We start from the raw sequence: 13,328 nt of genomic DNA, 5'->3' as shown, positions 1-13,328 counted from the left end.
TCAGATTACCTCAACAAATTGACAACTAGAATGCCAAAGGTCCGCAAGGCTGTAATTGCTGCAAATGGAGGACTCTTTGACGAAAGCAAAGTTTGAAGGACACAATTATTATTTCAATAAAAAAATCATTATTTATAACCTTGTCAACGTCTTGACTATATTTCCTTGCAACTCATTTCATGTATGTTTTCAACAAGGACATTTCTAAGTGACCCCAAACTTTTGAATGGTAGTATATATATATATATATATATATATATATATATATATATATATATATATATATATATATATATATATATATATATATATATATATATATATATATATATATATATATATATATATATATATATATATATATATATATATATATATATATATATATATGCAACTTGAGACCTTCTTAGTGAGCTATGAAAATAATTACCACTTGAAGGGCAATAAAACATCAATCAATCTATAATTACAACAACAAAGACAGAAAGAATTGGGCAGTACCTTGACATTCCTTCTTGTTGACGACACTGTCAGCGTTGTGACGTTTCTGCAAACAGACAAAAGAAACCTGTTTAGCCAAGATAGAAAGTTAAGCCATTGAGGCAATACACTAGTAATAAAGTCAAGAGAATGATGACTGCATTGAAGAAGTGGTGGACTACATGGGGAATAGGGTGCCATTTTGGACTGAAACTATCTGTTGTGGCGGATTACAACAGATTCCTATAAGCTAACCCTAATAGGAAAACCACCCGGAATCTGATGCCCCAGAAAGTTTGACGTTGTATTAGTCGTACTTAAGGGACACACACCTTCCAACTAAATGCTTACTCACAGGCTCCTTCTGGACAATGCAACAACAATAAGAAATAATAAAAGATAAGAATATGAACAAAGAAAATGGCTGAGTCAAATACAACACAAATTTTAGCGTAAGTAAAACACAGGAAGGCACAATTTATAGTCCAATAATTAAAGTTGAAGTCAGAAGTTTACATACACCTTAGCCAAATACATCTAAACAAATTTTTTCAAAATTCCTGACATTTAATCCTCGTAAAAATTCCCTGTTTCAGGTCAGTTAGGATCACCCCTTTATATTAAGAATGTGAAATGTCAGAATAATAGTAGAGAGAATAATTTATTTCAGCTTTAATTTATTTCATCACATTCCCAGTGGGTCAGAAGTTTACATACACTCAATTAGGATATGGTATCATTGCCTTTAAATTGTTGAACTTGGGTCAAACGTTTTGGATAGCGTTCCACAAGCTTTTGGCCCATTTCTCCTGACAGAGCTGGTGTAACTGAATCAGGTTTGTAGGCCTCCTTGCTCGCACACGCTTTTTCAGTTCTGCCACACATTTTATATAGGATTGAGGTCAGGGCAATGCCACTCCAATACCTTTGCTGTCCTTAAGCCATTTTGCTACAATTTGGAAGTATGCTTGGGGTCATTGTCCATTTGGAAGACCCATTTGCAACCAAGCTTTAACTTCCTGACTGATGTCTTGAGATGTTGCTTCAATATATCCACATAATTTCCTCATGATGCCATCTATTTTGTGAAGTGCACCAGTCCCTCCTGCAGCAAAGCACAACATGATGCTGCCACCCCCGTGCTTCACGGTTAGGATTGCGTTCTTCAGCTTGCAAGCCTCCCCCTTTTCCTCCAAACATAACAATGGTCATTATGGCCAAACAGTTCTATTTTTGTTTCATCAGACCAGTGGACATTTCTCCAAAAAGTACGATCTTTGTCCCCATGTGCAGTTGCAAACCATAGTATGGCTTTTTTATGGCGGTTTTGGAGCAGTGGCTTCTTCCTTGCTGAGCGGCCTTTCAGGTGATGTCGATATAGGACTCGTTTGACAGTGAATATAGATACTTTTGATACAGGGTCCTTTGCTGCTGTTCTGGGATTGATTTGCACTTTTCGCAACTAAGCGGTATGGCGGCTGCGTGGTCCCATGGTGTTTGTACAGATGAACGTGGTACGTTCAGGCGTTTGGTTTATCCTTGGGCGCAATGTACAGACTTGATGAGGTCTACAATCTTTTTTCTGAGGTCTTGGCAGATTTATTTTGATGTTCCAATGATGTCAAGCAAAGAGGCACTGAGTTTGAAGGTAGGCCTTGAAACACATCCACAGGTACACCTCCAATTGACTCAAATGATGTGAATTAGTCTATCAGAAGCTTCTAAAGCCATGACATCATTTTCTGGAATTTTCCAAGCTGTTTAAAGGCACAGTCAACTTAGTGGATGTAAACTTCTGACCCACTGGAATTGTGATACAGTGAATTATAAGTGAAATAATCTGTCTGTAAACAATTGTTGGAAAAATTACTTCTGTCATGCAAAGTAGATGTCCTAACCGACTTGCCAACAACTTTGTGGAGTGGTTGAAAAACAAGTTTTAAATACTCCAACCTAAGTGTATGTAAACTTCCGACTTCAACTGTACATGTGTTTTGGGGAAGGGGGTGTTTAAACTGTACAGTATTTAGCAATCATAATAAGAGTCTGGGAGAACAGTTGTGATGTGTGTGTGTGTGTAGCATGAATGAGTGTGTGTGCATGCTAAGATGCAGAGAATCACAGCAGGTGGTCAGTCCAGTTCTGTAGGAGCCGATGTGATCACTGCTGCAGACACCGAAGATGATTTATGATGTAGGCTAAACATCCTACAGCCTGCTTCTTGATTAAGTCGTAGTAAATGTCTGATTAATGAATATCTGCATGTACGGCTAGAATTTTATTCATCCATCTACTTATCTAGCCATGTATTTACAGTGCATTGAAAAGTACTCAGACCCCTCCAGCCTTAATCTCAAATCTATTCAATAATTTTTTTTACATATCAAAACCACACACAATACCCATAATGACAAAGTGAAAACAGGTTTAGACATGTTTGATAATGTATTAAAAACAGTGATACCCAATTTACCTAAAAAGTATTCAGACCATTTGCTATGACACTTGAAATTGAGCTCCGGATTTTCCACTGATCATCCTTGATGTGTCTACAACTTGGAGTACACCTATGCTAAATCCAATTGATTGGACATGATTTGGAAAGGAACTGTCTATAAGGTCCCACAGCTGACATAGCATGTCAGAGAAAAAAACCAAGTGATGAGGTCAAAGGAATTGTCCGTGGAGCTCCGAGACAGGATTATGTTGAGGCACAGAGCTGGGGAAGGGTACCAAAACATGTCTGCAGCATTGGATGTCCACAAGAACACAGTGGCCTCCATCATTCTTAAATGGAAGAGGTTTAGAACCACCAAGAATCTTCCTAGAGCTGGCCACCCGGCCAAACTAAGCAATCGGGGGAGAAGGGCCTTGGTCAGGGACGTGACCAAGACTCAATGGTCATTATGACAGAGCTCTAGAGTTCCTCTGTGGAGTTGGAAGAACCTTCCAGAAGGACAACCATCTCTGCAGCTCTCCACCAATAAAGGCCTTTATGGTAGACTGGCCAGACAAAAGCCACTCCTCAGTAAAAGGCACATGACAGCCAACGCTTGGAGTTTGCAAAAGGGCACCTAAAGGACTCAGACCATGAGAAACAAGATTCTCTGGTCTGATGAAACCAAGCGTCACATCTGAAGGAAACCTGGCACCATCCCTACGGCGAAGCATGGTGGCAGCATCATGCTGTGGGGATGTTTTTCAGCGGCAGGGACTGGCAGACTAGTGAGGATTGAGGGAAAGATGAACAGAGCACAGTACAGAGATATCCTTGATGAAAACTTTTTCCAGAGAGCTCAGGACCTCAGACTGGGGCAAAGGTTCACCTTCCAACAGGACAACAACCCTGACCATACAGCCAAGACAACGCAGGAGTGGCTTTGGGACAAGTCTCTGAATGTCCTTGAGTGGCCCAGCCAGAACCCGAACAAACATTTCTGGAGAGATTTGAAAATAGCTGTGCAGCGACGCTCTCCATCCAACCTGACAGAGCTTGAGAGGATCTTCAGAGAAGAATGGGAGAAACTCCACAAATACAGTTATGCCAAGCATGTAGTCATACCTAAGAAGACTCGAGGCTGTAATCGCTGCCAAAGGTGCTTCAACAAAGTACTGAGCAAAGAGTCAGGACTACCTGGCCTGATGACTCCTTATTTGTCCCCAGTCCACGGAACTGGAGCAGCAGCACGGCCACAACTGTTCTGCCTGCGGCTATGGAACCCTGACCTATTCACCGGACGTGCTACCTGTCCCAGACCTGCTGTTTTCAACTTTCTAGAGACAGCAGGAGCGGTAGAGATACTCAATGATCGGCTATGAGGTGCTGACCTGTTGCACCCTCGACAACCACTGTGATTATTATTATTTGAACATCTTGGCCATGTTCTGTTATAATCTCCACCCGGCACAGCCAGAAGAGGACTGGCCACCCCTCATAGCCATGTTCCTCTCTAGGTTTCTTCCTAGGTTCTGGCCTTTCTAGGGAGTTTTTCCTAGCCACCGTGCTTCTACACCTGCATTGCTTGCCGTTTGGGGTTTTAGGCTGGGTTACTGTACAGCACTTTGTGACAAAGTGATCAGCTGGTGTAAGAAGGCCTTTATAAATACATTTGATTGAGTGATTCTGAACACTTATGTAAATGTGATATTTCAGTTTGTTTTATAGCCAGATAACGTTGCAACAGTAACATTACCTGGCTGCAGCACTACAGTAACATTACCTGGCTGCAGCACTACAGTAACATTACCTGGCTGCAGCACTACACCACTACAGTAACATTACCCGGCTGCAGCACTACACCACTAGAGTAACATTACCCGGCTGCAGCACTACAGTAACATTACCTGGCTGCAGCACTACAGTAACATTACCCGGCTGCAGCACTACATTTACATTACATTTAAGTCATTTAGCAGACGCTCTTATCCAGAGCGACTTACAAATTGGTGCATTCACCTTATGACATCCAGTGGAACAGCCACTTTACAATAGTGCATCTAGATCTTTTAAGGGGGAGGGGGGGGGGGCAGAAGGATTGCTTTATCCTAGGTATTCCTTGAAGAGGTGGGGTTTCAGGTGTCTCCGGAAGGTGGTGATTGACTCCGCTGTCCTGGCATCGTGAGGGAGTTTGTTCCACCATTGGGGTGCCAGAGCAGCGAACAGTTTTGACTGGGCTGAGCGGGAACTGTACTTCCTCAGTGGTAGGGAGGCGAGCAGGCCAGAGGTGGATGAACGCAGTGCCCTTGTTTGGGTGTAGGGCCTGATCAGAGCCTGAAGGTACTGAGGTGCCGTTCCCCTCACAGCTCCGTAGGCAAGTACCATGGTCTTGTAGCGGATGCGAGCTTCAACTGGAAGCCAGTGGAGAGGGCGGAGGAGCGGGGTGACGTGAGAGAACTTGGGAAGGTTGAACACCAGACGGGCTGCGGCGTTCTGGATGAGTTGTAGGGGTTTAATGGCACAGGCAGGGAGCCCAGCCAACAGCGAGTTGCAGTAATCCAGACGGGAGATGACAAGTGCCTGGATTAGGACCTGCGCCGCTTCCTGTGTGAGGCAGGGTCGTACTCTGCGGATGTTGTAGAGCATGAACCTACAGGAACGGGCCACCGCCTTGATGTTGGTGGAGAACGACAGGGTGTTGTCCAGGATCACGCCAAGGTTCTTAGCGCTCTGGGAGGAGGACACAATGGCACAATGGCACTACACCACAATGGCACTACACCACTACAGTAACATTACCCGGCTGCAGCACTACACCACTAGAGTAACATTACCCGGCTGCAGCACTACAGTAACATTTCCCGGCTGCAGCACTACACCACTACAGTAACATTACCTGGCTGCAGCACTACACCACTACAGTAACATTACCTGGCTGCAGCACTACACCACTACAGTAACATTACCTGGCTGCAGCACTACAGTAACATTACCCGGCTGCAGCACTACAGTAACATTACCTGGCTGCAGCACTACACCACTACAGTAACATTACCCGGCTGCAGCACTACACCACTACAGTAATATTACCCAGAAGGGAAAGTTAAAGCCCTTTACAAAGCCCATTCAAAGCCCAATTTCTCCAGTTGGTAATTTTACTAAAATTGAGGACAATACGCTTCTTTGTTGCACAGTATTTAACATGTCAAACAATACGGCGACTTTAAAGAACTATAGAGGGCTACCCTTCCCCTAAAAATACTTCCCCAGCCAGAGACCGGACTTGAACCCAATCAAACATTTCTGGGAGACACCAGAAAATAGCTTTGCAGCGACGCTCTCCATCCAACCTGACAGATCTTGAGAGAATCTGCAGAGAAGAATGGCAGAAACTCCAGAAATACAGGTGTGCCCCAAGAATGTAGCGTCATACCCAAACAGACTCAAGGCTGTAATCGCTGTCAAAGGTGCTTCAACAAAGTAGAGTAAATGGTCTGAACACTAAGGTAAATGTGAAATTTCAGTTTGTTTTGACTTAGAACAAAGTAGCCTAGCTATTAATACTGCTGAGAACAGTGAGGAGCTCCTTCTGTAACTTAAATACCTTCAAATATCTGAGGTGTAGCCTACCAGTATCCCTCCATCAGACAGCCAACGTTCATCAGGCATGAAGAAAAGGAAAGACTCAAATGCCTTTGTGAGTAGGAAACTATACCGCTGTGAGGTTTTGATGTGCACCAAATGCAACCAAGCGTACTACTCGCCCAGCAGTCTTTGTTGAGTCCCTTGAGGAATTGCACATCATTACAGGTTGCCTTAGAGATGTTCTCTACATTGTCTCCCACTCCCTCCCTCCCTCACTCCTGCTTTTTCTCATTCACTCAGAAATCCAATAGAATTAAATATCCCGGCAATGTGCTGGAGTGGCTAATGAATGTGGCTGTATGTCACGTGGAGGAGCACTGGCTCTCACCCACCAGCTGCAGCACCCCTGCAGCAACGTCGCCCGGCTGCAGCAGCAACGTCGCCCGGCTGCAGCACCCCTGCAGCAACGTCGCCCGGCTGCGTCGCCCGGCCGTCACTACAGCGACGTTAGCCGGCTGTGGAACTACAGCGACGTTACCCGACTGCGGAATTACACCACTACAGCGACGTTGTCCGGCTGCAGCACTACACCACTCCACGACGTTATCCGGCTGCAGCACTACAACGACGTTGCCCGGCTGCAGCGACGTTGTCCGGCTGCGGAGCTACAGCGACGTTACCAGACTGCAGAACTACACCACTACAGCGACGTTGCCCGGCTGCAGCACTACACCACTCCAGCAACGTTGCCCGGGTGCAGCTCTACATCAACGTTGCCCGGCTGCAGCACTACAATTGCCACTACATTGCCCGGCTGCAGCACTACAGCAACGTTGCCCGGCTGCAGCACTACCTTGCCACTACATTGTCCGGCTGCAGCACTACCTTGCCACTACATTGTCCGGCTGCAGCACTACATCAACGTTGCCCGGCTGCAGCACTACAGCAACGTTGCCCGGCTGCAGCACTACAGCAACGTTGCCCGGCTGCAGCACTACAGCAACGTTGCCCGGCTGCAGCACTACAGCAACGTTGCCCGGCTGCAGCACTACCTTGTCCGGCTGCAGCACTACCTTGTCCAGCTGCAGCACTACATCAACGTTGCCCGGCTGCAGCACTACAGCAACGTTGCCCGGCTGCAGCACGACAGCAACGTTGCCCGGCTGCAGCACTACAATTTCCGCTACATTGTCCGGCTGCAGCACTACACCACTAGAGTAACGTTGCCCGGCTGCAGCACTACAGTAACATTACGTGGCTGCAGGACTACAGTAACATTAACCAGCTGCAGTACTACAGTAACATTATACGGCTGCAGCGCTACACCACTACAGCAACGTTGCCCGGCTGCAGCACTACATCAACGTTGCCCGGCTGCAGCACTACCTTGTCCGGCTGCAGCACTACACCACTAGAGAAACGTTGCCCGGCTGCAGCACTACAGTAACATTACCCGGCTGCAGCAACGTTGCCCGGCTGCAGCACTACCTTGCCACTACATTGTCCGGCTGTAGCACTACACCACTAGAGCAATGTTGCCCGGCTGCAGCGCTGCAGAAACGTTGCCCGGCTGCAGCGCTACACCACTACAGCAACGTTGCCCGGATGCAGCGCTACAGCAACGTTGCCCGGCTGCAGCACTACAGCAACGTTGCCCGGCTGCAGCACTACAGCAACGTTGCCCGGCTGCAGCACTACAGCAACGTTGCCCGGCTGCAGCACGACAGCAACGTTGCCCGGCTGCAGCACGACAGCAACGTTGCCCGGCTGCAGCACTACAATTGCCGCTACATTGTCCGGCTGCAGCACTACACCACTAGAGTAACGTTGCCCGGCTGCAGCACTACAGTAACATTACGTGGCTGCAGGACTACAGTAACATTAACCAGCTGCAGTACTACAGTAACATTAACCAGCTGCAGTACTACAGTAACATTAACCAGCTGCAGCACTACAGCAACGTTGCCCGGCTGCAGCACTACAGCAACGTTGCCCGGCTGCAGCGCTACAGCAACGTTGCCCGGCTGCAGCGCTACAGCAACGTTGCCCGGCTGCAGCACTACAGCAACGTTGCCCGGCTGCAGCACTACAGCAACGTTGCCCGGCTGCAGCACTACAGCAACGTTGCCCGGCTGCAGCACTACAGCAACATTGCCCGGATGCAGCACTACAGCAACGTTGCCCGGCTGCAGCACGACAGCAACGTTGCCCGGCTGCAGCACGACATCAACGTTGCCCGGCTGCAGCACTACAATTGCCGCTACATTGTCCGGCTGCAGCACTACACCACTAGAGTAACGTTGCCCGGCTGCAGCACTACAGTAACATTACGTGGCTGCAGGACTACAGTAACATTAACCAGCTGCAGTACTACAGTAACATTAACCAGCTGCAGCACTACAGCAACATTATACGGCTGCAGCGCTACACCACTACAGCAACGTTGCCCGGCTGCAGCACGACAGCAACGTTGCCCGGCTGCAGCACGACATCAACGTTGCCCGGCTGCAGCACTACAATTGCCACTACATTGTCTGGCTGCAGCACTACAGCAACGTTGTCCGGTTGCAGCAGATTAAATAACATTATATAATCGTAATACATATAGAATTGTGAGAATCGCAATACATATCATCTCGGCGACTAAGTATCGTGATAATATCGTATCATGAGGTCCCTGACAATTCACAGCCCTACTATGTAGGGAATAACAGGCTGCCATCCCTACGGTGAAGCATGGTGGTGGCAGCATCATGCTGTGGGGATGTTTTCAGCGGCAGGGACTGGGAGACAAGTCAGGATTGAGGGAAAGACGAACAGAGCACAGTACAGCGACATCCTTGATGAAAACGTGCTCCAGAGCACTCAGGACCTCAGACTGGGGCAAAGGTTCACCTTCCAACAGGACAACAACCCTAGCACACAGCCAAGACAACACAGGAGTGGCTTCGGGACAAGTCTCTTAATGTCCTTGAGTGGCCCAGCCAGAGCCCGGACTTGAACCCAATCAAACATCTCTGAAGAGACCTGAAAATAGCTGTGCAGCCATACTCCCCATCCAACCTGACAGAGCTTGAGAAGAATGGGAAAAACTCTCGAAATACAGGTGCCAAGCTAGTAGTGTCATACCCAAGAAGACTTGAGGCTGTAATTGCTGCCAAAGATGCTTCAACAAAAGTACTGAGTAAAGGGTCTGAATAGTTATGTAAAATGTGTGTTTCTTATTTATAATAAATTAACAAACATTTATAAAAACCTGTTTTTGCTTTGTCATCATGGGGTATTGTGTGTAGATTTTTTTTAAATCCTCAAATCAATTTTAGAATAAGGCTGTAACCTAACAAAATGTGGAAAAAGTTAAGGGGTCTGAATACTTTCCAAAGGCACTGCACTGCATCAAACATGAAATAACAAAAGCACAGCGTATACAGGGCTCCTAAAATACACACACACTTGTGTTGCCGATACAAAACAGGCCTATTTATTTCATATAGTGATTAGTTCAGAACAAAGCTATGAGGGGATACTGAGATGTGACTGATGCATTAATGATGAATGTTTTATGAAGCATGCGGGTCAATCATTGAGCCGGCCGTTTCATCAGGCGCCAATGGAAAGTGGACAGGGGGCTGGGCGTGGTGCAGATGGCCTTCAACCTAATAAAGACAAAGTCATCACCTTGCTGCTCCAATATTTATCGCGAGAGGCCAGGGTGTAAATTGCTGCGCTGGCCACTTCACCGCTAGATGCCAGATATAAAGACAACGTTGCTAACGTTATAGGATAACTATTACAGTCCACTGGGAGCTGGGCTAGGCAGAGAGGATCGCATTGCAGGGGCACAGCTAAAAAGTGCAGCATACTCTGGCATGGTACAGTACTGAATTCAATTCACAATTGGCAATGGGTCTTGGGAAATGTAAAAAAAAAAAAACGAATACATTCTGACGCTTGGTATTTGAAACTGAAGCAAAATGTGTTAACCTTCAAAATATAGACAGGCCTAAATGCTGGTCACACATTTTCAAATCTGTTAAACAACATGAATTTCAGCAAATGGACACAACTGTTTTTGTGCATGAACTTATATAGGCTAATTTATGGACTGAGTAGCCCAGTGCAGTGCCCAGCTGTGACCGGTCCAGTCTGTGTGTGCCTGTGTCCTGCTGTGTTCCCGTCACCATCACAGTCTCCTCTCTGCTCCAGGAATCCCATACAGAACAATCAAAGGACAAGTGGCCTGAATCCAACAATACCAACCAGACCGTGCAACTGAACATCTATTCACTCTCATCCATTTACAGTGGCTACCGTATTGAGTTTGAATTGACCATACTCACGGCAAACAAGGCAGGCAAACATCTTGCCTAATACTAAAAGAAAAAAAATAGAACCTCTATTGATTAAGTCTAGAAGTGTGCCAGTCTCACACAAACGCTCAAATTCAACAGATCCTTCCTTGACAATGCATTATGTCCTTTAGGCTATGTTTTATTCAGCCTTAGGCTAATGTAGGTTCCATTGAGGTCCGAAGACTTAAAGAGATTGAACGGGATTTTAAGCACTTACAAAATTGTAACATATTGTACAAATTGGAATTCATGACATATCATACCAATTGGATGACGTACACAACTGTGCACAACTTTCGTGTTCCCGTTTTGGTTTGTGAGTGCTACTTTCAAAACAACTGGCTGAAATTATACAAAACCTTTAAGGCATCTTTAAAAGCCTTGAAAACACACAGGTGTTGTTAAAGTCAGATGAAGGTATCAAAGGGGCAATTTGAGTTAAGTGTTCCCCCAGTGTTCAGCGTTGGTAGTGTTCCCCCAGCGTTGGTAGTGTTCCCCCAGCGTTGGTAGTGTTCCCCCAGCGTTGGTAGTGTTCCCCCAGCGTTGGTAGTGTTCCCCCAGCGTTGGTAGTGTTCCCCCAGCGTTGGTAGTGTTCCCCCAGCGTTGGTAGTGTTCCCCCAGCGTTGGTAGTGTTCCCCCAGCGTTGGTAGTGTTCCCCCAGCGTTGGTAGTGTTCCCCCAGCGTTGGTAGTGTTCCCCCAGCATTGGTAGTGTTCCCCCAGCATTGGTAGTGTTCCCCCAGCATTGGTAGTGTTCCCCCAGCATTGGTAGTGTTCCCCCAGCATTGGTAGTGTTCCCCCAGCATTGGTAGTGTTCCCCCAGTGTTCCCCCAGTGTTCAGTGTTGGTAGTGTTCCCCCAGTGTTCAGTGTTGGTAGTGTTCCCCCAGTGTTCAGTGTTGGTAGTGTTCCCCCAGTGTTCAGTGTTGGTAGTGTTCCCCCAGTGTTCAGTGTTGGTAGTGTTCCCCCAGTGTTCAGTGTTGGTAGTGTTCCCCCAGTGTTCAGTGTTGGTAGTGTTCCCCCAGTGTTCAGTGTTGGTAGTGTTCCCCCAGTGTTCAGTGTTGGTAGTGTTCCCCCAGTGTTCAGTGTTGGTAGTGCTCCCCCAGTGTTCAGTGTTGGTAGTGCTCCCTCACCAGATCCTCAATGAACTCCTTGACTGCTGCCACCACCAGGATGAAGAGGAGCGGCACCAGAGTTGTCCAGCGACCCGTGGGCGACACATCCGGAATTTGCTGAAAGGAAAAGCACACGTCCCAGTTCAAAATGAAACATCACTGAATCACATAGGCTGCGTCACAAATGGAATTCTATTCCCTTTATAGTGCACAATTTTTTGACCAGGGCCTACAGGCTGATATTGAAATAAAAAATATTTAGATATCCCATGAGTATCTAGCGACAGACAAGTTTATCAACTTTCAAAGCAGAATTACTTTCCCCATTGTTCTTCAACTGCAGTGTATGATATACCATTTTCTAGTTATTCGTCTCTAATTTTAACAAATGTTTAAAAAAAATATATATAAAAAATAAAATAAAAATCAGGCCTCCCGAGTGGCGCAGCGGTCTAAGGCACTACAGACCTGGGTCCGATCCGGCTGCAAACGTCAGCTAGCTAGCTAACAGTAAGCTTTAACTTGGGGTCTTTTGTTTAGACATGTAGCTAGCTAGCTAAACAATTAACCATAATCCCAATCTCTAGAGTACTACCAATACAAACCGATTGTCATAGCTAGCTAAAGTGAACCAAATAGGTTCAATGTTAGCTAGCTAACATCAGGCTATAACTAGCAATGTGAAATGGAATTCTGAGATATTACTACACACAGATCATAAACGTAACGCTAGCTAGCGAGCCAGCCATCTAACGTCAGCTAGCTAGCTAACAGTAAGCTTTAACTTGCAATGAAAACTTGCACAAAATAAATGTATAATATCTGAAAATGTAGCTAGACTCTTTCCCGTATACATGGATGAACGCTCACGGCAGACTGCAACCCCTTTCATTAAATAAGACGTCCTGTGTCGTTTCCATTTTCTTTGTACAGCTCATTCTGGTTCACACTGACTGTGTACAATGCCATAAGAATCATCTTAAGCTTTAGCCCCCACCCAAATGCTGACCATTTCACTCACCCTAGCAGAGCCAGTTAGGCTGTTTTCATGTTATCCAGAGTTTGTGACTGTGCTACTGGCAACAATTTAATGATGCTTTTATGCCGACATTTACTGACACCGGCCATATTCAACGGGTGTTGAGCGTTCGTAAATTCATCAGTTATTCTGTGCTCTGGCACACTCAGATGAGAATGCTCTGAAACAGTTGTTGCAGTGACATTCTATTGGAATGGATACTTGCATAGTGGAGTCTTTTTTGTTAAGTTTTACTACCCAATATATTTTTTTAAAAGCAGCGTTAGACAGGATTCTCTACACATACTGACCAGCTCAAATAGACAGAAGTGTGCTATATGGCAG

At 46.1% G+C, this 13,328-nt stretch overlaps 1 protein-coding gene across 2 annotated transcripts in view; it reads right to left on the bottom strand.

Annotated features, from left to right (window-relative positions):
• The window catches only part of LOC129858172 (phospholipid-transporting ATPase IA-like), a 216,696-nt gene that overhangs the window by 120,299 nt on the left and 83,069 nt on the right, over window positions 1-13,328 (bottom strand). For both annotated transcript variants that reach the window (XM_055927193.1, XM_055927194.1), the window contains exons 4-5: window positions 11,984-12,082; window positions 502-547 (exon numbers count right to left, since the gene is read on the bottom strand). In XM_055927193.1, coding sequence (XP_055783168.1) covers window positions 502-547; window positions 11,984-12,082 — 145 coding nt within the window. The remainder of the gene's footprint in view (window positions 1-501; window positions 548-11,983; window positions 12,083-13,328) is intronic.

Source organism: Salvelinus fontinalis, chromosome 6 (assembly GCF_029448725.1).
Source record: "Salvelinus fontinalis isolate EN_2023a chromosome 6, ASM2944872v1, whole genome shotgun sequence".
NCBI lineage: Eukaryota > Metazoa > Chordata > Actinopteri > Salmoniformes > Salmonidae > Salvelinus > Salvelinus fontinalis.
The sequence above is the reverse complement of the archived record's forward strand: the minus strand, read 5'-3'. Positions and strand labels throughout refer to the sequence as shown.